At 41.5% G+C, this 22,733-nt stretch overlaps 1 protein-coding gene across 3 annotated transcripts in view; it reads left to right on the forward strand.

Moving 5' to 3' along the window:
- Positions 1-22,733, forward strand: part of LOC306840486 (uncharacterized protein) — a 52,164-nt gene that overhangs the window by 4,211 nt on the left and 25,220 nt on the right. The window contains exons 2-8 of one of the 3 annotated variants that reach the window (XM_079369816.1): positions 15,809-15,891; positions 16,819-16,911; positions 17,491-17,595; positions 18,052-18,138; positions 18,429-18,539; positions 20,307-20,393; positions 21,727-22,111. In XM_079369816.1, the coding sequence (XP_079225942.1) occupies positions 15,809-15,891; positions 16,819-16,911; positions 17,491-17,595; positions 18,052-18,138; positions 18,429-18,539; positions 20,307-20,393; positions 21,727-22,111 (951 nt within the window). The remainder of the gene's footprint in view (positions 1-15,808; positions 15,892-16,818; positions 16,912-17,490; positions 17,596-18,051; positions 18,139-18,428; positions 18,540-20,306; positions 20,394-21,726; positions 22,112-22,733) is intronic. The other 2 variants (XM_079369815.1, XM_079369817.1) reach the window with 2 other exon arrangements.

Here is a 22,733-nt window from a genome sequence, read left to right on the forward strand (position 1 = left end):
TGACATATAATCTAACACTTCATAATATTTGTTATATTTAACTCAAAATTAAGAATTTAAACATTACAGGCCTAACTGATCCTGACGGCAGCTACAATAGCCATTAAAAGTCTTAATGAGGAGGAGTGGGCTATTTAGATTATACCCAAGACGTTTTATGTCAACTTCGGCACCTGATTATTTTCCGAGTTGTTCAGACTTCAGCAGGTGTTTATGTTTATTTTACAACTCAGAAACTCATTTGTCCGATGTGTCAGACACAACATGAATGCATCACTATTTTATAGCTTCAGGACATTCAGTCTGCAGGGACTCCAGCAGAGGGCGCTCATGGTACACAAAGTGCAACTTCTACATTATACAACTGGATTCACACAATCAAAGTCAGCCAGTAAAATAAGGAGACTCATTAACACTGCTCCAGTAACATCATTAGTGTCTGCTCTGTTCAAAGCACAGTAACTCATTATCTGGAAGAAGACTTCTGAAAGGACCAGAGTCAATAATGTTACTGAAATCAGAGCTATTAAAGAAAACACTTTGTATAAGAGGCTGGCAGACATGTTTAAGGGGGTGGGTTTAAATCGGAAGACGTATTTTGTGTCGGGGGGGTTTGGTTTAGGGTCGCTGAATGGTGAATGGTGTTTTACTTTTTCATATCTTCAGCAGCTCGGCTATAAGGAGACACAGCAGCCATTTTAAGAGTTGATTAATACTGAAGGACAGTTTGTGCAGTTTTAGTTTTTAATGTTGTTCTGAAATAATAACAGTCAGATCAGTGAGCTCTGCTAGTTTTAAAGTTATGATTTAGATAAAACAAATATAATTCAGTACGTCTTAAAGTTCTTCTCTGAGAGCTCTGACCTCCATTAGAGGAGTGACTGAAGTGCAGAGTTTCCTTCTGTTGTGATTGAGCTGTTTATGTGTTTGTGTCAGTTCAGGAGGAAATGAAGAATCTTAACTCTGCTTTTCCTTTTTCAGCCCAAAGCGGCACAGAGACCAGACTCTGAAGGACTCAGGATGTCTGAGTCACAGAGGAAGTACAGAGTACAACACTGGCTTAATGAGTAAGTCAACATCATGTTATTTAGATTTTTAACATCTTTATGAATGAACAATTCTGCTGTTAGTCTTTGACCTGAAGAGAAAACAGAATACTCAAAGCTCATCTGGTTTAATCCTGTTCTCTGTGCTCATCATATTGACACCATTTTTTCTGTTGTTGTATCCACACATGCACAGTCAATAAAAACAAACCTCCTTTCCAGGTTAATAAAATAACAATAACAGAGTCAAGAGAAAAGAGCAGGCTACTTTTTAAAGAGGAGACATCTATTAACAGCGAGCACAATCAACTATAAATATATGTTCATGCAATTCCATTGATGGACAGCTACTTTTTAAATGGACTCTTCTGGTTGTATGATTCGAACTTTAAGGGCCAGAAAAAAAGAGTCCTGGATGAGGAAACTTTTCACTTTGTGGTCGTACATGTTGTTTTTGGAATCAATAATAACAGAAAGATGTCAGATTCATCTGGTCGTACATCATTTTAAAATGTTTCTGAATTTTATTTTGATTCGAGCTTTTTGTTGGTGAAGTTGCATCATAACTGTTTATTGTTACAATCTCACCTTGACCCCCTCCAGACCAATGACAGATGGAGCTGCAGCAGATGACGATGATGAGTCAGGATACGCATCTAATAATCTGTGAGTGAACTCTGCTTTCATCTTATTCTGACTGACAGTTTTAAATATGTAAATATTTTGTTGAGTCTTGACCATAATGGTTAAAACTGAGATTGAGGGCTTTCACACAGACCTGAGTATCCTGTTTAATTATTATTATCATTTTAGGACAGCAGATAGATTTAGAAATCAGAGGGAGAGAGAGGGAGGAGTGACATGAGGAAAGAAGTAACAGGTCAGATTTGAACCTGGTAGTTTATCAGGTAAACAAACGTGGCGTTGTCAACGAGAGCGTCTTACCTCGGGGGCGACAAAGAAATGTAAGAATTTAGTCTGTAATTATTGTCTTTAAATAATAAATAAAAACTGGAAGTTGAGATGGGAGAAAGAAATACTGACCTCTTCAAGTCTGTGATGATCCAGCTGCAGAACGCCAGTTTACAAACACCTGCAGTTACCAGGATGAGGCTCCGAACCGGGATAGTCAAGTCCATGTGAACATACTTGTTGTAATTTGTTTCTTTTTAATTGCAATATACATCGTCATTTTTCAAAACAATGCTAACAAATCATTTCAATGTCTATCAATCAAAATGTCATTGAAACAATTATACATGTATATATTTTATTACTTAAGTCTTTAAACACACAGTTTGTAGCCTCCGCCTGCAGGGGGCTCTGAATCAAAACAATCACATAAAATGATGTGTGACATTCGTCAGGTCACGGATAGCCTATACTTCGTTTCTGGAGGACAAAGTAGAGCTGAGGCTTCTTCATGTGCACCCAGGTGACATTTATTTACAAAATAACAAAACAAACAATTTTAAAAACAACATGTCTGGCAGCATGCCCCGCAGCACCTCACCCTAGACTCTCCCTGGCAGAGTGAGTGTGCTGCTTTTATACCAGCTGGTCCTCGTTAGGCCGGAACCTTCTCTCTTCTTCTCTTTCCCCAGGGACTCTTTTGGCTGGAACACCTTTTATCCCTGGTAATGGACACAGCTCCATTACATGATGTAAAGGCTGGCGGGGAATCATGGGAGTGATTCTCTTGGCTACCAATGAAAACAAAGTCACACACACACACACACACACACACACACAGAAACAGTACAGAAGCTTTCAGTAGCAGCTCAGTCTCCCTTATGCAGTGGTCGTAATATCTGGGTTTCCATGGCAACAGTTCATATATTGTGTCCGTTACAGAGGCTGCCACAACGAGACGTCCCTCTACAATTCTGACTACGTATTTCTCTGGTTTTGATAAATGTTGGAAATATTAACTTCTGCTATTTTCATCACATGATGATTTCAGGTTTAATGTAAGAATCAGGAGATTATTGTTGAGAGTGAACTAAATCAAGCTGCACGATGTCTTATTGGAAGTTTTTGGTTCTTCATCTGTCATTGTGGTCTGATATCTATCTAATCTTTCTCTTTTTTTTCCTGCATTCTCAGTGATGAAGACCAATCATCATGTTCATCTGATCCATCCCTCCGCAGTGATCAGTCAAAAGGAAAATTGATTGATTTCAAAAAGTTAAAGGAAAACAACCCACTCCTGTAAGTGTTTTAACAGTGAATCAAAGAGACTTAAATTCTCTTAAATGCCGACTTGTGGGTGAAAAATATACCAGGGTGGCCGTTAATATAGCAGGATGGCCCGCCCAAGTAGAAACCCTGCACACTACATGTTTTCAAGGCGCACACACATTCGCGGCCTACACTTTCATAAATGACTGATCAATAGTGAAACGCTTCGTGAGGAGTGAGTGCAGCCTGTCTGATCTATAAACTGTCACTGTGCCGGCCCTTAAGGCACCCCGGCCCACCTGGAATTCTCCTGGTTCTCCCAATTAGCCACTCTGGGCCTTCGCATGGTTGATGTAAAGTGAACGCCCATGCTCCTGTTTAAAAGATGTTGAGTTTTGGGGGCGCAGTAGCAGCGCGCGCGTCCCCATGTACTGAGGCTATAGACTGGTATAGTGATGACGTATTTTTGTTGGCCAACCTGATAGAAGTTGATTCCTATGAAAATGTTTGCATTAAATTTTGGATCATAGCAGAAAATAAGCTCTGTGGCAAACACACCTTTCTGATGTGTAGCTGTTTTGTTAAACTGCATAATCTTTACAGATGAACATCATTATATGAAGTTTGAAGCGTGCATGCAGTTGAGAAGTGAAAAGCTAACGTTAGCCTTCATCGATCTAATCAGCGGTTTTGACAAGCTAGCTAAACTGTAGCTTAATAAGTTGTTTATTAACCTAATATTTACAAGAGCACTGAAAAACACGACTCGAGGCTAAAAATGTATTAATGAGATAGTTGCGGCGTGATGACGTTTAATGTCTGCAACAACCACTAGTTTCAGTTAGCTACTCGTTAGCAACCACCGTTTAAAGTTTGCGTAAAAACTTTAAAATTGACAAGTGGGATCTTAGCTAACGTCGTTTATCTTGTCTAACAAAATGTCAACATCTCTTCAGTTTGTGTTAACCACAGACCTTATTTCAGGCGTCTAAACACAAACCCATTCAAAATCGTCATTGACTTTTAGAGTTAGGAACCCATGGTGCTAAAATGCTAACTCACTTCCTGGTTTTAGGACTCAAAACTAAACCAGTCTATACCAGTCCATAGTCCTCACACGGGCAGCCCGGGTTCACGTTCGTCCTGTGGCTCCTTTCCTGCATGTCGTTCCCCACTCTTTCTCTCTGATTTTGTTTCTGTCCACTGTCCTCCCTCTTTATTAAAGACAAAAATGCCCAAAATAAATCTTAAAAAAATTAAATAAAAGATGTTGAGTTTTTAAGTCAAATGTTTGAACCTTCAGCCCAACACCTCCTCTCTACTTTGATCCTTTGACTCATTGATGGAATAAAGAAACAACACAGAGTTTAATGTGTTGATCAGTGTCTGCTCTGCTCTTCATATTTCATCTGTGATCAAGAAGCATCATCAGTGTGTCTCTGGTTGCAGGTATCAAAGATGGCAAAGTCTGCAGGAACAAAAGAAACGTCTTCAAATCCAAGAGGGAATTTTTTTGGCTCGCCTCTCACCTGAGCAGTGAGTAAAATGTTAATCAACAGGGGAAACTCTCCTGACTCTTGTCTTGTTTTCAGGAGTGGGTGGAGCCAGAGGTTTTTCTTTTTTTTTTAAGGACTGAAAGAATCACAAAGTCATCTGATGACTCGATGAGTGTACAAGGTTCCTGTGTAACATTTAGATTACAGATCTGAAAAACAAATTTTAAACATTTTTTGCAAAGAGCTTAAAGATGAAACAACCTCTGGGACAATGACATCATTAAATATCTGGGGATCAAAAGATGTATCCAATATTAATTATATATGAACTATACTCAACAAAAATATAAACGCAACACTTTTGTTTTTGCTCCCATTTGTCATGAGATGGACTCAAAGATCTAAAATTCATTCCAGATACACAATATTACCATTTCTCTCAAACATTGTTCATAAATCTGTCTAAATGTGTGATAGTGAGCACTTTTGCTTTGCTGAGACAATCCATCCCACCTCACAGGTGTGCCACATCAAGATGCTCATCAGACACCATGATTAGTGCATAGGTGTACCTTAGACTGTCCACAATAAAAGGCCACCCTGAAATGTGCAGTTTTTGCTTTATTGAGGGTCTGGGGACTCAGAACCAGTCAGTATCTGGTGTGACCACCATTTGCCTCATGCAGTGCAACACATCTTCTTCGCATAGAGTTTATCAGATTGTCAATTGTGGCCTGTGGAATGTTGGTCCACTCCTCTTCAATGGCTGTGCGAAGTTGCTGGATATTAGTGGGAACTGGTACGCGCTGTCGTATACGCCGGTCAAGCACATCCCAAACATGCTCAATGGGTGACATGTCCGGTGAGTATGCTGGCCATGCAAGAACTGGGACATTTTCAGCTTCCAAGAATTGTGTACAGATCCTTGCAACATGGGGCCGTGCATTATCTTGCTGAAACATGAGGTGATGTTCATGGATGTATGGCACAACAATGGGCCTCAGGATCTCATCACGGTATCTCTGTGCATTCAAAATGCCATCAATAAAATGCACCTGTGTTCTTCGTCCATAACAGATGCCTGCCCATACCATAACCCCACCACCACCATGGGCCACTCGATCCACAACATTGACATCAGCAAAGCGCTCACCCACACGACGCCACACACGCTGTCTGCCATCTGCCCTGAACAATGTAAACCGAGATTCATCCGTGAAGAGAACACCTCTCCAACGTGCCAGACGCCATCGAATGTGAGCATTTGCCCACTCAAGTCTGTTACGGCGACGATCTGGAGTCAGGTTAAGACCCCGATGAGGACGACGAGCATGCAGTTGAGCTTCCCTGAGACGGTTTCTGACAGTTTGTGCAGAAATTCTTTGGTTATGCAAACCAATTGTTTCAGCAGCTGTCTGAGTAGCTGGTCTCAGACGATCTTGGAGGTGAACCTGCTGGATGTGGAGGTCCTGGGCTGGTGTGGTTACACGTGGTCTGCGGTTGTGAGGCCGGTTGGATGTACTGCCATATTCTCTGAAACGCCTTTGGAGACGGCTTATGGTGGAGAAATGAACATTCAATGCCCGAGCAACAGATCTGGTTGACATTCCTGCTGTCAGCATGCCAATTGCACGCTCCCTCAATGCTTGCGCCATCTGTGGCATTTTGCTGTGAGACAAAACTGCACATTTCAGAGTGGCCTTTTATTGTGGGCAGTATAAGGTACACCTGTGCACTAATCATGGTGTCTGATGAGCATCTTGATGTGGCACACCTGTGAGGTGGGATGGATTGTCTCAGCAAAGCAAAAGTGCTCACTATCACACATTTAGACAGATTTATGAACAATGTTTGAGAGAAATGGTAATATTGTGTATCTGGAATGAATTTTAGATCTTTGAGTCCATCTCATGACAAATGGGAGCAAAAACAAAAGTGTTGCGTTTATATTTTTGTTGAGTGTACTTACCATTGACTAAAGAAATAAAGGCAGACTTAAGTCGATGGTCCTTATTAACACTAAATCTATATAACGGCATAGAGATAATAAAAATGAATATTTTACCATTATTACAAAATCTTGGAGGTGCGCAGCTGAACGCTCAGACCCGCAATATCATTGCACTGTCTATAAGATGCATGAATCAGGTTTAAGGGATATTGCAAATTTATTTGCCGACCCAAATAAAATCTCTTACGACCCACCCAGTCTCTGGGAATCACTGCTCTACACTGCTCTTCCACATCTTATGGGACTGTCCTATTATCCGTCTCTACTGGTGTGATATAGTACTGTAATAATTTTTAGATATGGGTTAAGTTGTAAACTGCCACCACCTTTGTTAATCTGGTCTGGTGTCATAGGCAAGAGAGTTCACAACACACTTTTGTAAGTACAAATATAGCCTTTATTTAACACGGTATTTCATTTAAGGATGGTTAAAATACCTGGGATAAAAAGGGTCTGCTGAGGTTATCTCACCTGGCCAAGGTGGCGACCATACGACCCACAGAAACACAGCAATGTATAAAACACACCTGTTAAGAGACACTGCAAACTAACACAGCAATCAATTCACCGCACAATAACAAAGAAGGGTGACAGCATGCATGTCCACCACTAAGGACCACTTCAAACTATCGGAAGGTCAAAACCACCTCAAACTATAGGGGGAGGCAGAGGGCAGCCTTGGCCACAGCGTCACCCTCAATTACGACCGGCCAGACCAGGCGCGAGCGCGTCAAATATCAAAATTAAGCCTAAAATGTCTGCAGGGAGCCAATGACCCCTCCTAAGGGGTCCCCTTCCCTCCAGACATAGACGTTATCAATGCCAGCCAATGAGGGCTGGCGTAGTGTTGTTAGGCTTCTGACGAGGTCACGCAGGCGGCGTTCTCCTTCGTGAGACACTCACTCATGCTGCTCAGAGAACCAGGGTTAGTGAAATGACCTAAAGTTTGAAACGTGGCCTTAGATGTATGATTCTGCCTAAACACTGATAAAGGAACTTTATGGATAAACAAGAAGAAATATCCTAAAATGTGGGCTGTCAAATGGCTACAAAAAATAGGAGACATGTATAGTCTTGACACTAATCACACAATGTCATTTGAAGAAATTGACTAATAAATATGGCATAACCCGCAATCAATTCTTTAAGCACTTACAATTGAGGGACTTTATTCAAACACAGCAAAATCAGTCTTTATCTATTCCCTGCTTGTCAACAATAGACAAGATAATGGTAAAGGACTGTTGGGGAAGAGGAATTATCTCCAAGATCTATGACCTTCTCTTAGAAAAGTCCTCAGAGTCATGGAGCGAAGACTTGCAGGGAAGATATCACTGTTGATGAGTGGGCAAAATGTATGTGTTAAAGTGCAATCACAGACAATTAACATGGGTCTTAGATTGATACAGTATCACTGGTTAATGAGAACATACATAATCTACGTTATCTAGAGAAGACAGATCTGTCACTAAGAATAAAACAATCCTCAGATATATAATTAGTTTTTGCGTCAACAGTTGTACTAAATTGTAAGATTAAATTGAACTGTAGTTATATCACTGTATATTCCACTACCAAATTCTTCACATTCTTCTTATATGTATTTTATTTTCTGTTATGAATCTTTCGTTTTTGTTGTTTGTCTTTATATTTGTTTTTATTTATATCCTTTGGTTAAGTTATGACTTAATTTGTTTTGAGAAATAAAGTTGGTGGAATTCACTTATTCTTAAACCTTCTGTTTTGACGTAATAATGCTAAACTGTCTCTCTCTTTGTTTTGTTTTTGCATGCAATCCTGTACAGTTTTTACTTTGTTTGTGCTGTATAACAAGTAAATGTAAAAAAAAGAAAAGAAAAAGATAAGCAAACACCATGCTCCTGTTTAAAAGATGTTGAAGTGATGTTGAGTTTTCAGGTCAAATGTTTGAGTGAAACATCAGCCCAACACCTCCTCTCTACTTTGATCCTTTGACTCATTGATGGAATAAAGAAACAACACAGAGTTTAATGTGTTGATCAGTGTCTGCTCTGCTCTTCATATTTCATCTGTGATCAAGAAGAATCATCAGTGTGTCTCTGGTTGCAGGTATCAAATATGGCAACTTCTGCAGGAACTGAGGAAAAATCTTCAATTCGAAGAACGGTTTTTGGCCGACCTCTTATCTGATCTGTGAGTAAAATGTATTTCCAACATATACAGTCTGTATTCTGTCAGATGAATCTATGAACATCATTTAAATGTTTTTTCTTCAGTAAAGGTAAATAGATTTTAGTTTTCTCATATATATAAAATGATTGTTCCTGCTGGTCCAGAAATATCCCATATAAAAAACTCAGGTTTGATTTCCATATGAGAAGCTGGTTAATCATTCAGAGTGAACGAGATCAAGTCTGACTGGACTCATCTGGAAGTTTTTCATCTGTTGTTGTGATCTGATATCTAACTATCTAATCTTTATATTTTTGAATATTCAGTGATGACGACCAATACATTTTTTAGCAGCAGACTTGAGTGTTACCAACAATGAATCATTAGACTTAGAACTTTATTGATCCTTTTGGGATGACTCCCTCAAGGAAATTTAGGACAATTTATTAATTTATTACAGTCATGTGCACACACACACACACACACACACACACACGCACACACACACACACGCACACACAGAACAGTTTTGATTTTCTAACTTGTTTTGCATCCTTCCAATCCGTGTTCAGGATCAGTTTCTTTGTGTAACTTGTTGCTGTTCCTTTGAATGTGTAGTTCCAGTATAGCTAGCAGCGTATCAAACTGCATCACTTTCTCTATGGAATAAAGAAACAACACAGAGTTTAATGTGTTGATCAGTGTCTGCTCTGTTCTTAATATTTCATTTGTGATGATAAAGAAGCATCACATAGATGATTTTTGGAAAATGAGCTGCTTTTGATTTAAATGTTTATTTTGATGAAGTATAATCATTCAGTGCTTATTACTCCATACAGGATGAAGAAAGAAGAGGAGATGGAAAATGAAGAGATGCATGTGGAGGAAGAGGACAAATCAATGACCTAAAGCTCTGAATGTTGTATCTGTGACTGTTTTTAAAACATGTTGAGAATGAAGCTCTTTTTGTAACAGCTTGATTTGACTTCTGATGGATTTAAAACAAATCCAAATGATCAGATTTGTTAGTCACATAAGATGATGAAGTCAACTCAACTCTAAAAAAACAGCTGTTTTTTATTATTTTACTGTCATCTGTGAACTCTTTAACTTTCTCAGCTGGGATTATTTTCATTGATTTAAGTCTTTATTTCAAATTTGTATTTTATTTTCTCAGGAAAAACAAAAAACAAAGGAGATGGAAGAAATGTGCATAAGACAACAGAAATGTCTAATTTCCTGTTCATGAAGAAGTGTGTAGAAGTGTGAACACCCCCTCTCCATTAATCTGTCGTTAATACAGTGTTTCTGCAAATTATAATTTCATTTATCAACCGTTAACATATTTAAACATTTCTTGATTTATTTTGTCTTCTATATTTATGTTCTTCAATTAATGATATACAGTTTGTTGTAATTAATTTATCATACCTGTCAGCACGTTAACAGATACATATACATACCTGTATTCCTTTAAGCAAACAGAACTTAATGAACAGCCGTTATGATCTCCATCATCACGCAGCAGATTTTAATCACTTCTGCCTCCTTGAACTTTCTGAAAATCATATTTATTTGTACATTTTGCTCTTTTTATAAACTACGCTTTGCTTCAGCTCCACATTTAAACTTTTATAAAGTTTTACACCAAGAATAGAAACAGAAAAACTTCCGATTGTTGTGTGTGTGGCCAGAATTTATAGATTCATTCGTCTCCTCATATCGTAACCCCCCTCTCTATCAGGGAATCGTTTTGGGATATTTGCTGGTCGTAGATAGTTTTTTGCTCAGTGCAATATTTGTGTTTGAAATTCTACAAGATCCGTGAATTTGATTGTTTTTGGCTGTAAGAACAACGAGTGAGTGTGATCTTGATATCCAGTGTTATGAACTACGTGTATGACTCTTTCCTGAAGTACGGAGAGTGAGTGCAGTGAACTTTATATGTGTTACCCTGAACCTCCACACAGTAACTAAAACACATTAAAACAAGTGTACAGTCGAGGGTTTGAAGCGGTTTGTGATCCAGAAGATGTTTTGTTTAAGTCAGGACTGAAATGCTTGTTGACTGTTTCCAGCTGATTCTGTGATCTGTCGACACCCCAAGAAGTGTGAAAACTCTTCACCTTCTATTTGTAAATGTATATTTATATTTGCTTTATTATTACCAAATAAAACTATTCAAATTTAACGTTCATTTATTCCTTTTTTAATTGTAGTATTTCTGTAGTAATAACCTCTAGTTATTGTTGTAGATTCTCACCTGATCAATAAATATTGGTGTCATCTGCAAATTAGAGCGTCTTCAGTTTATTAGAGACTTTACATATAACGCATGTTAATGTATAAAATAAACAGGACCCAACACTGACCTCTAGAGGGCGCCACAATCAATATCCAAGTATGATGATGAAAACTTCCTCTCACTTATAACTATGTGCCCAGTTTAATACGATGCCTAATCCCATTCATACACCGCCAGTAAACCAGCAGGAGTAATTTGCTTCACCTTTCGGCTTAGCTCCTTCTTCACCACGACGGAAAGATACAGCGACCGCATGACTGCAGACGCCGCACCGATCCATCTGTCGATCTCACGCTCCATCTTCCCCCCACTCGTGAACAAGACCCCGAGATACTTAAACTCCTCCACCTGGGGCAAGGACTCCCCACCGACCTGAAGAGGGCAAACCACCTTTTTCCATGGCCTCAGATTTAGAGGTGCTGATCCTCATCCCAGCCGCCTCACACTCTGTAGCAAACCGCCCCAGTGCGCGCTGGAGGTCCGGGTTCGATGGAGCCAACAAGACCACATCATCTGCAAAAAACAGAGACGAGATCCTGTGGTCCCCGAACCAGACCCCCTCCGGCCCCTGGCTGCGCCTAGAAATTCTGTCCATAAAAGTAATGAACAGAACCGGTGACAAAGGGCAGCCCTGCTGGAGGCCAACGCGCACCGGGAACAGGTCCGACTTACTGCCGGCAATGCGAACCATACTCCTGCTCCGGTTGTACAAGGACCGGACCGCCCTTAGCAAAGGGCCCCGAACCCCATACTCCCGGAGCACCCCCCAGGGGGCGCCACGAGGGACACAGTCGAATGCCTTCTCCAGATCCACAAAGCACATGTGGACTGGTTGGGCAAACTCCCATGAACCCTCGAGCACCCGCTGGAGAGTGTAGAGCTGGTTCCTCTTGAATCCGAGGTTCGACAATCAGCCGGATCCTCCTCTCCAGAACCCTGGAATAGACTTTCCCAGGGAGGCTGAGGAGTGTGATTCCCCGGTAGTTGGAACACACCCTCCGGTCCCCCTTCTTGAAAAGAGGGACCACCACCCCGGTCTGCCAGTCCAGAGGCACTGTCCCCGACCTCCACGCGATGTTACAGAGACGTGTCAACCATGACAGCCCCTGCACATCCAGAGACTTAAGATACTCAGGGCGAATCTCATCCACCCCCGGAGCCTTGCCACCAAGGAGCTTGCCAACTACCTCGGTGACTTCAGCTTGGGTGATGGACGAGTCTACCTCTGAGAACTCAGCCTCTGCTCCCTCGGTGGAAGACGTGACGGTGGGATTGAGGAGATCCTCGAAGTATTCCTTCCACCGTCCGACTACATCCCCAGTTGAGGTCAGCAGCTCTCCACCTCCACTGTAAACAGTGTTGGTGAAGCACTGCTTCCCCCTCCTGAGGCGACGGACGGTTTGCCAGAATTTCCTCGAGGCCGACCGAAAGTCATCCTCCATGGCCTCCCCAAACTCCTCCCAGGCCCGAGTTTTTGCCTCCACGACCGCCCGGGCTGCGGAACGCCTGGCCTGCCGGTACCCGTCAGCTGCCTCAGGAGTCCTGTGCGCTAGCAACGCCCAATACGGACTCCTTCTTCAGCTTGACGGCCTCCCTTACTTCCGGTGTCCACCACCGGGTTCGGGGATTGCCGCCACGACAGGCACCAGAGACCCTGCGACCACAGCTCAGAGCAGCTGCTTTGACAATGGAGGTGGAGAACATGGTCCACTCGGACTCAATGTCCCCAGCCTCCCCCGGGATCTGCGAAAAGCTCGTCCGGAGGTGGGAGTTGAAGACCTCGCTAACAGAGGGTTCAGCCAGACGTTCCCAGCAGACCCTCACTACACGTTTGGGCCTGCCGATTCTGACCGAAGTCCAATAACAGAGCACTCTGGTTCAGATCAGGGAGGCCGTTCATCCCAATCACCCCACTCCAGATCTCACTGTTGTTGCCCATGTGAGCATTGAAGTTCCCCAGTAGAACAATGGAGTCCCCAGTCTGCGCACTGTCCAGCACCCCTCCCAGGGACTCCAAGAAGGCCGGGTACTCCACACTGCCGTTCGGGCCGTAGGCCGAGACGACAGTGAGAGACCTGTCCCCTACCCGAAGGCACAGGGACACGACCCTCTCGTTCACCGGGGTGAACTCCAACACCTGGCAGCTGAGCTGTGGGGCTATGAGCAAGCCCACACCCGCCCGCTGCCTCTCACCGCGGGCAACTCCAGAGAAGTAGAGAGTCCAGCCCCTCTCGAGGAGCTGGGTTCCAGAGCCCAAGCAGTGCGTGGAGGTGAGCCCGACTATATCTAGCCGGTACCTCTCAACCTCCTGCACAAGCTCAGGCTCCTTCCCCCCCAGTGAGGTGACGTTCCATGTCCCAAACGCCAGAAGCTACGTCCGGGGATCGGGTCGCCGAGGCCCCCTCCGTCGACTGCCGCCCGATCCACATTGCACCCGACCCCTACGGCTTCCTCTGCGGGTGGTGAGTCCACAGGAGGACGGGTCTGCGTCATCCTTTCGGGCTGAGCCCGGCCGGGCCCCACGGGTAAAAGCCCGGCCACCAGGCGGCTCTCCTGCGGGCCCCAAACCCAGGCCTGGCTCCAGGGTGGGGCCCCGGCCCCGCCACGGTCCTTGTTCTTATTCCTTTCATAGGGGTGTTGTGAACTGCTTTTGGTCTGAACCGTCACCGGGTACTATAATACTTCAGTGTTTCCTAAATCCTCAAACTAATCAGATGAAGGTTATTTGATTGTTTTTAGACATTTAAAGGTAAAATAATGACGTGTTCTTGTTTTACATTTGAAAACGTGGATCAAATAAGTCTTATTATCTGTCTGTTCTGTACTGATTCTCTGCTCAGTCTGCTGTGAGCTTCATGACTAGAATCTGCAGCATTCACTGACCCTGACGGTGCAGACAGACTATTAAAGAAAAGCTTTAATAGAAACACAACTTTTAGTTTTTAATGTTGTTCTGAAATAATAACACAGTCAGATCAGTGAGCTCTGATAGTTTTAAAGTTTTGATTCAGGTTCAACAAATATAATTCAGTAGGTCTTAAAGTCCTTCTCTGAGAGCTCTGACCTCCATTAGAGGAGTGACTGAAGACTTCTGGAGGACCAGAGTCAAAAATGTTCCTAAACTCAGAGCTATGAAAGAAAACAGTTTGAGTGAAGAAAACCTCAAAATGGTTTCTACATGAACTGTGTTTCAGACCTGTTCTCCTGCAGCGTCTTCCTCTTTAATGTAGTCTGTCACGTGTCAGGTGTTGGATTAAAGGGGAACAAGTGTGGTTAAAAGTTTAAGGTTGAAGGTCGCTGAATTACTTTCGCTTTCAATCTGTGTCGCAGTTTGTTTTTCTCCAGCTAAAGGTAATGTGTTTTTACATGTTTTAAATAGTTTAAAGAAAGTAATTGTAACTCTGGTTTATTTAATTGTGTCATTGTGTTTGTAAAGTGTTTCAGAACATGTATAGAAGACGTGTTTTCTTTATTTATATCCGTGTTTTTACCACTGCTGGAGTTGAAGGGATTCATCCTGTGAGTCCTGAGAGATACGGAGGGTAAACCAACACTTTTAGACAAAACTGAGAAATTAATCTGAGTTTGAGTTCTCTCATATGGGTAAAGAATTCTTCATAAGTGTTATTTCAGGACTAAGAAGTTGATTTAATGGTGTTTTACTTTTTCATATCTTCAGCAGCTCGGCTATAAGGAGACACAGCAGCAGCCATTTTAAGAGTTGATTAATACTGAAGGACAGTTTGACGTGTTAGTCGACATTATTTAAGTCTACACTTTAGTTGAAATAACTTTTTTAGGTTCGAAAAAAAGGTTTATTTTGGGGCTTTTTAAGGCCTTTGTTTAAAACAGGACAGTGAATAGAGTCAGAAATCAGAGAGAGGAGAGAGAGAGAGAGAGAGAGAGAGAGAGAGAGAGAGAGAGAGAGACATTTGGAAAAGGAGCCACAGATCGGACTCTAACCCGGGCCGCCCGCTTGGAGGACCACAGCCTCCACACATGGAGCATGTGCTCTAATCTCCAGGCTACCAGTGTCCTAAGATTTATATATTTTTTAACATCAATTTAAAGAAATAACTTCATTAAATGTAGACTAGGCCTGTTGTATCATCCAGTTATTCTAATACTTCAGTGTTTCCTAAATCCTCAAACTAATCAGATGAAGGTTATTTTATTGTTTTTTAGACATTTAAAGGTAAAATAATGACATGTTCTTGTTTTACTTTTGAAAACATGGATCAAATATCTTCTGTCTGTTCTGTACTGATTCTCTGCTCAGTCTGCTGTGAGCTTCATGACTAGAATCTGCAGCATTCACTGACCCTGACGGTGCAGACAGACTATTAAAGAAAAGCTTTAATAGAAACAACTTTTAGTTTTTAATGTTGTTCTGAAATAATAACACAGTCAGATCAGTGAGCTCTGCTAGTTTTAAAGTTATGATTCAGGTTCAACAAATATAATTCAGTACGTCTTAAAGTCCTTCTCTGAGAGCTCTGACCTCCATTAGAGGAGTGACTGAAGTGCAGAGTTTCCTTCTGTTGTGATTGAGCTGTTTATGTGTTTGTGTCAGTTCAGGAGGAAATGAAGAATCTTAACTCTGCTTTTCCTTTTTCAGCCCAGAGCGGCACAGAGACCAGACTCTGAAGGACTCAGGATGTCTGACCCACTGAGGGACATCAGGTTAGGATTATTTCAGAAGTAAGTAAAGATCCTGTTATTTGTTTTGTATGTATTGTTTATTTTTACAGGACAGCACACAGTTACATGTAATAGCACCAGAGTTAGCATATAGCTAATTTGCATCTGTTGTCCCTAAGATTTTCAACATCTTTATGAATGAACAATTCTGCGGTTAGTCTTTGACCTGAAGAGAAAACAGAATACTCAAAGCTCATCTGGTTTAATCCTGTTCTCTGTGCTGAGCATATTCACAACATTTTTCACTGTTGTTGTATCCACACATGCACAGTCAATAAAAACAAACCTCCTTTATAGATGATTTAAATGACTCGACACAGTCAAGAGAAAAGAAGAGGCTACTGTTTAAAGAGGAGACATCCATTCACAGCGAGCACAATCAGATTTATATCAGCTCAAAAACATTTAATGGATTCTTAATAGTTTCACTATAAAGAACAGTTGTTGTGGTTTGATTGTAAACAATCTTGTAAACAATCAAACCACAAATTTCAAATTTCAAATTGTCAAATTTCCACAGTTTGCCTATTAAGAGAAAAAGAAACGTTAATGCAAATCCATGAATAGGCAGGTACTATGCATGAAGGATCTCCTGAGGTAAGATGTGACAGAAGTAGTTTTAGCAAAAGATGCAACTATATAACGCTATAATGCTGAACAAAGGGCATCAGAAACATGTGTTTGCCTCAGAGCTCATTTTATGCAATGATCCAAAATGCAAAAATCTCATTTGACCCCTTGGCAATGTGAGTCCCTGGTTGGCCTACAAAAATACATAATTTGGTTTATTCTCTGCCTCTAACATCACTCAAAACACCATGTGACTGATTTCACTGTTGTTTATCATTTTAAAAATGTTTCTGGATTTTATTATGGTATGAGATTTTTGTTGGTGAAGTTGCATCATAACTGTTTTTATTGTTACAGGAACAACTTGACCTACTCCCAACTGATGATAGATGGCGCTGGAAAAGACGATGATGATGATGATAATGAGTCAGGCTACGGATCCAACAATCTGTGAGTGAACTCTGCATTAATCTTATTCTGATTTACAGTTTTAAAAATATATTTATTTTATTGAGGCTTAACCAGATTGGTTAAAACTGAAATTTGTGTTGTGGAAAATATAAACTACATTCACAGCAGCATGACAAGTTTATTAGTGCATTTCATGTTAGCTAACTAACTAGCCTGCTAGCTAGCTAGCTAGTCTACAGCACAGAGGGGTGGGAAATATTACCATGGTAACAGAAAGCTGGGAAGTGCACATTTTTGTGACGTCAACAGCAGGCACAGGGCCCTGAGCTGATCTGGTCGCACGAGCACGTCGGTTTACAAACGCCTACAGTTACCAGGATGAAGCTCATAAGTTCATGTAAACACACTAGTTTAAACATTTTAAGTGATTTTCTGACTTCAAATCTCAACATGCTGCTACTTTCATCACACTGGGTGATAATTAAATGTCACTTATAGTCAGGTTAATCAGATTTAATGTTCATGTAAGAATAAGGAGATTATCATTCAGAGTGAACTAAATGAAGTTGTACTTTATCTAATCTTTTTTCATCTAATCTCATTTTTCATCTTTCTCAGTGATGACAACCAATCGTCAGGTTCATCTGTTCTGTCCATCTGCAGTGATTGGTCAAGAGGAGCCACAATTGATTCAAAAAAAATTACAAATTGTGACCCAGTTAGGTAAGTGTTTTCAACAATTAATCCTGAAAGTCAAGCGCGCGCTCACACACACGCAAACACAGAATCTGTTTAAAAAGCAAATACAATCTCATGTTGAGTCGATCATGTTCCTGTGTAAGATCTGTGTTGGACCTGTGTTTAGATCAGATTACAGATCTGAAAAACACATTTTAAAAATCAGACTCAGTGTACAAAGAGCTTCAAGATGAAACAAGCTCCATGGTTGATGTAAAGCAAACACCATGCTCCTGTTTAAAAGATGTTGAAGTGATGTTGAGTTTTCAGGTCAAATGTTTGAGTGAAACATCAGCCCAACACCTCCTCTCTACTTTGATCCTTTGACTCGTTGATGGAATAAAGAAACAACACAGAGTTTAATGTGTTGATCAGTGTCTGCTCTGCTCTTCATATTTCATCTGTGATCAAGAAGCATCATCAGTGTGTCTCTGGTTGCAGGAATCCAACATGGCCAATTCTGCAGGAAAAGAAGAGACGTCTTGAAATCCAAGAAAAACTTCTTTTGTCTCTCCTCTCAGCTGATTAGTGAGTAAAATGTATTTCCAACACATACAGTCTGTATTCTTTCAGATGAATGAACATCATTTAAATGTTTTTTTCTTCAGTAAAGGTAAATAGATAGTTTTCTCATATATATAAAATGATTGTTCCTGCTGGTCCAGAAATATCCCATATAAAAAACTCAGGTTTGATTTCCATATGAGAAGCTGGTTAATCATTCAGAGTGAACGAGATCAAGTCTGACTGGACTCATCTGGAAGTTTTTCATCTGTTGTTGTGATCTGATATCTAACTACATAATCTTTCTTTTTCAGCTTTCTCAGTGATGACGACCGATCATGTCGATCGGATCCATCCCTCCGCAGTGATTGGTCAAATGGAAAAATAATTAATTTCCAAAAACTAAAAAAACATGATCCACTCATGTAAGGGTTTTTAACAATGAATCATCATGATCTGTGTGAATATTTCCCTAACACCAGAGAGAGACTGCAGTCTTTCAGAAGTTCATTTCACCTGGGGTCTCTTCCTTCACCTAATGCCTCTAATAGACACCATGGTGCAGGTGGTTCCTCTGGCCCTCTTATACATGTGGCCTGTACAAAGGTGACTGCTAGGCCGGGGCTTGCACCCTCAGAGATCCCACCAGACAAGGGTGGTTGTTTCTTAAGGACTTCACAGTTCCCTCCTGTGTATTGGGTTGCACTATCCCGAAGCAGAGTGTCTGAAAGAGTTACCCCATACATGTAATGTGTGGAGAGATGGTTTCGGAAAGAGTCGAAAGAGTACTTTGCAACCCTGGTTCTCTGAGTGACGGCAAAGAGCTTAAAGATGAAACAACCTCCATGGCTGTGAAACAGGTCTCAGGCTGGGGACCCATGAGGTTCCTGTATAAACAGGAGAGATGAGGAAGACGACACATGCTTCTATTCAGTGCAACTTCGCTCAGCATAATGAGGAAGCTTTAAAAATGGCGAGGAGTTGATATTATGGAGGCGAGGTGAGAGGGAGCAGAGTAACTGACGGTTCAGGACCCCATGGTGGACAGGCGTCAAGGAGGTGCAGTGAGTTGAATGGAAGAAGGAGACCGGAGAGTGTGGGTGGGTGTGCTGATGTGCAAGAGTCCAGACAGGTACAAAGGAGCAAGGTTGTGGATGACCTTAAAGGTCAGGAGCAGAATTTTGAAGTTGAGGTGAAATTTAACTGGGAGCCAATGTAGCTGCTGAAGGACAGGAGTGATGTGATTAACAGAGTGGGTTCTGTAGATGATATGAGCTGCAGAGTTCTGGACCAGTTGAAGTTTATGGATGGATTTAAGAGGGAGACCAAAGGAAAGAAGTGCAGCAGTCAATGCGGGGTGTAACCAGGGTGTTGACGAGGATGGCGGTGAGGGTACTGGAAGTGAGGGATGGGCGGAGGCGATTAATGTTTGGTAAATGAAATTATGCAGACCGGATGATATTATTGATGTGAGCTTGGAATAATAGTAAGCTGCCAAGGATGACAGCCAGACTCTTGACCTGAGGGGAAGGGAGAGACTGTGGAGTGATCAATGGTAAGCGAAAAGCTGTCATGTTTTAAAATTGTGAATTTGGTGCAGATGAGGAGAAGCTCAGTTTTGCACTGTTTAATTTGAGGAAGTTGCAGGAGAACCAGGATTTTATTTCTTGCAGGCAATCAGTTAAGGAAGTAGGCGGGAGGGAGGAGGTGGGTTTGGTGGACAGGTAGAGTTGGGTGTCATCTGCATGGCAAAGAAACTGGATGTTATACTTACAGAGTATAGCTTGTCTTTAGTGTTTAACCACATTCATGCTTCACAAACCTGTATAAACAGGAGAATATGAGGAAGACAACAGTAAATCTGTTCAGTGCAGCTTCGCTCAGCATAATGAGGAAGCTACGAGTCTGCTAAGAAAGTCCATGAAAGAAGCACAGTGCAACACTGCGTCTTACTGGTAAAACTAAGATATGCAGTTTGTTTGATTATTTAAGTCATTCACTAACCAAAATGACTCATACTACAGAAAGATACATAATTCTTAAAGCAAAACATTAGCCAATATTAACATAAAATGTGATACCTTTTGTGTGCATAACAGTTGATGTAAAGCAAACACCATGCTCCTGTTTAAAAGATGTTTCACTCTTTCATCTGTGATCAAGAAGAATCATCAGTGTGTTTTTGGTTGCAGGTATCAAGAATGGCGAAGTCTGCAGGAAGAGAAGAAACGTCTTCAAATCCAAGAAGAACGTCTTTTGTCTCGTCTCTCACTTGATCAGTAAGTAAGATCTGTGGGTACAAAGAATTTCACAGCACTGAGTCTGAACTTTTGAAGGTTTTTAATGATCTCTTTTTAATTACTGATTCGGGTTGTTCTGCCATTTTAGTGCTTTTAGACCTCACAGCTGCCTTTGACACAGTCGACCACAAAATTCTTTTAGACCGCCTGAAGGACTGTGTGGGTGTCAGGGGGGTGGAGTGGTTCAGGTCCTACCTATCAGAGAGGTCTTTCTCTGTCAGGCTGGGGGACTCCACCTCGTCCTCTCCTCCACTTCATTGTGGGGTCCCCCAGGGATCTATCCTGGGACCTATCCTGTTCACAATATATCTCCTCCCCCTTGGACAGATTTTTCAGAGATATGGCATGTCGTACCATCTTTATGCCGACGACTGCCAGATCTACATGCCGATCTCTAAAACCAGCCACAGCCCCCTGACACCCCTGTTTGACTGTCTATGTGATGTCAAGGCTTGGTTAGCCCAGAATTTAAGACTAAATGGAGAAAAACTGAGGTTATTGTGTTTGGCAGCGCCCTCATCGACCTGGGAACCCTCAAAGAGTACGAGCGTCCAAAAGTTACCAGCCTTGGCATCGCCATAGACAGTGATTTTAAATTTGACAAACAGATAAATGGCGTTTTATCATTTTGTGATTATTTATTTCTTATTGCTATATGGAAATTTTTGTTTAATTGTTTTTATCATCATATGTACAGCACTTTGGAGACATTTTTGTTGTTTAAATGTGCTATACAAATAAAGTGGATTGGATTGTATAAAATGTATTTCCAACATATACAGTCTGTATTCTGTCAGATGAAGCTATGAACATCATTTAAATGTTTTTTCTTCAGTAAAGGTAAATAGATTTTAGTTTTCTTATGTATATAAAATGATTGTTCCTGCTGGTCCAGAAATATCCCATATAAAAAACTCAGGTTTGATTTCCATATGAGAAGCTGGTTAATCATTCAGAGTGAACGAGATCAAGTCTGACTGGACTCATCTGGAAGTTTTTCATCTGTTGTTGTGATCTGATATCTAACTATCTAGTCTTTGTCTTTTCCTGCTTTCTCAATGATGACGACATATCACCATGTCGATCTCTTTAATTTAAAAAAATCTGAAGAATGCTAGTCACTCCTGTAAATGTTTTCATCTATGAATCCTGACAGTCATGAGCACACACACACACACACACACACACACACACACACACACACTACATTGCTGCATGTTTAAAAAGCAAATCTTATCTTATGTTGAGTCGATCATGTTCGCACACTGACATTAGTGATAAAGAAGCATCATCAGTGTGTCTCTGGTTTCAGGTATCAAAGATGGAAAAGTCTGCAGGAACTGAGGCAACTTCTTCAAATCGAGAGGAAACTTCAGCTGGAACAGAAGAAATGTCTGCTGGAACAGAGGGAACTTCTTCAACTCCAGAGGAAACGTCCGCTGGAACAGAGGGAACTTCAGCTGGAACAGAGGGAACGTCTGCTGGAACCGAGGGAACTTAAGCTGGAACAGAGGGAACATCTGCTGGAACAGAGGGAACATCAGCTGGAACAGAGGGAACATCTGCTGGAACAGAGGGAACATCAGCTGGAACAGAGTGAAGTTCTGCTGGAACTGAGGGAACTTCAGCTGGAACAGAGGGAACTTCTTCAAATCAAAGAAGAACGTCTTTGCTCTCGCCTCCCACCTGATCAGTGAGTAAAATATATTACAACATATAGTATGTACTCTTTCAGATGAAGCTTGAATGAATGCATATTTCATATCGATTGTAATAATAATAATAATACATTTTATTTAAGGGCGCCTTTCAGGGCACTCAAGGTCACCTTACAGAGCAATAAAAACATTGCACAACACAGTAAAAGACAACATAGTGAGAGGCAACACAGTACAAACATGAACACAGTCAAGTACATAACAAACAAAACGACAACAGTGAGGAATGTGTGTGGGTTATACGGAATTAGCTGATCTGAAAAGGTGAGTTTTGAGCTGGGATTTGAAGATGGGGAGAGAATTGATATCACGGATGGATTGTGGGAGAGAGTTCCAGAGACGGGGGGGGGGAGGGGGGATCGGCTGTACAGCCGTACAGCCGTACAGCCAACCGTACTGGCTGTACGGCTGAATGTGTGAGACCCAATCGATGAGAGGCGGAAAGGAGGTGTGATGAGGAGCATGGAGGAAGCAGAACGGAGGGACCGGGAGGGTGTGTAAGTGTGGAGGAGATCAGAAAGGTACGGGGGGGGGGGTGAGATTATGAAGAGCCTTGAAGGTGAGAAGGAGAATTTTGAAGTTGATACAGTATTTGACAGGG

Source organism: Symphodus melops (genome assembly GCF_947650265.1).
Source record: "Symphodus melops genome assembly, chromosome: 19".
Lineage (NCBI taxonomy): Eukaryota > Metazoa > Chordata > Actinopteri > Labriformes > Labridae > Symphodus > Symphodus melops.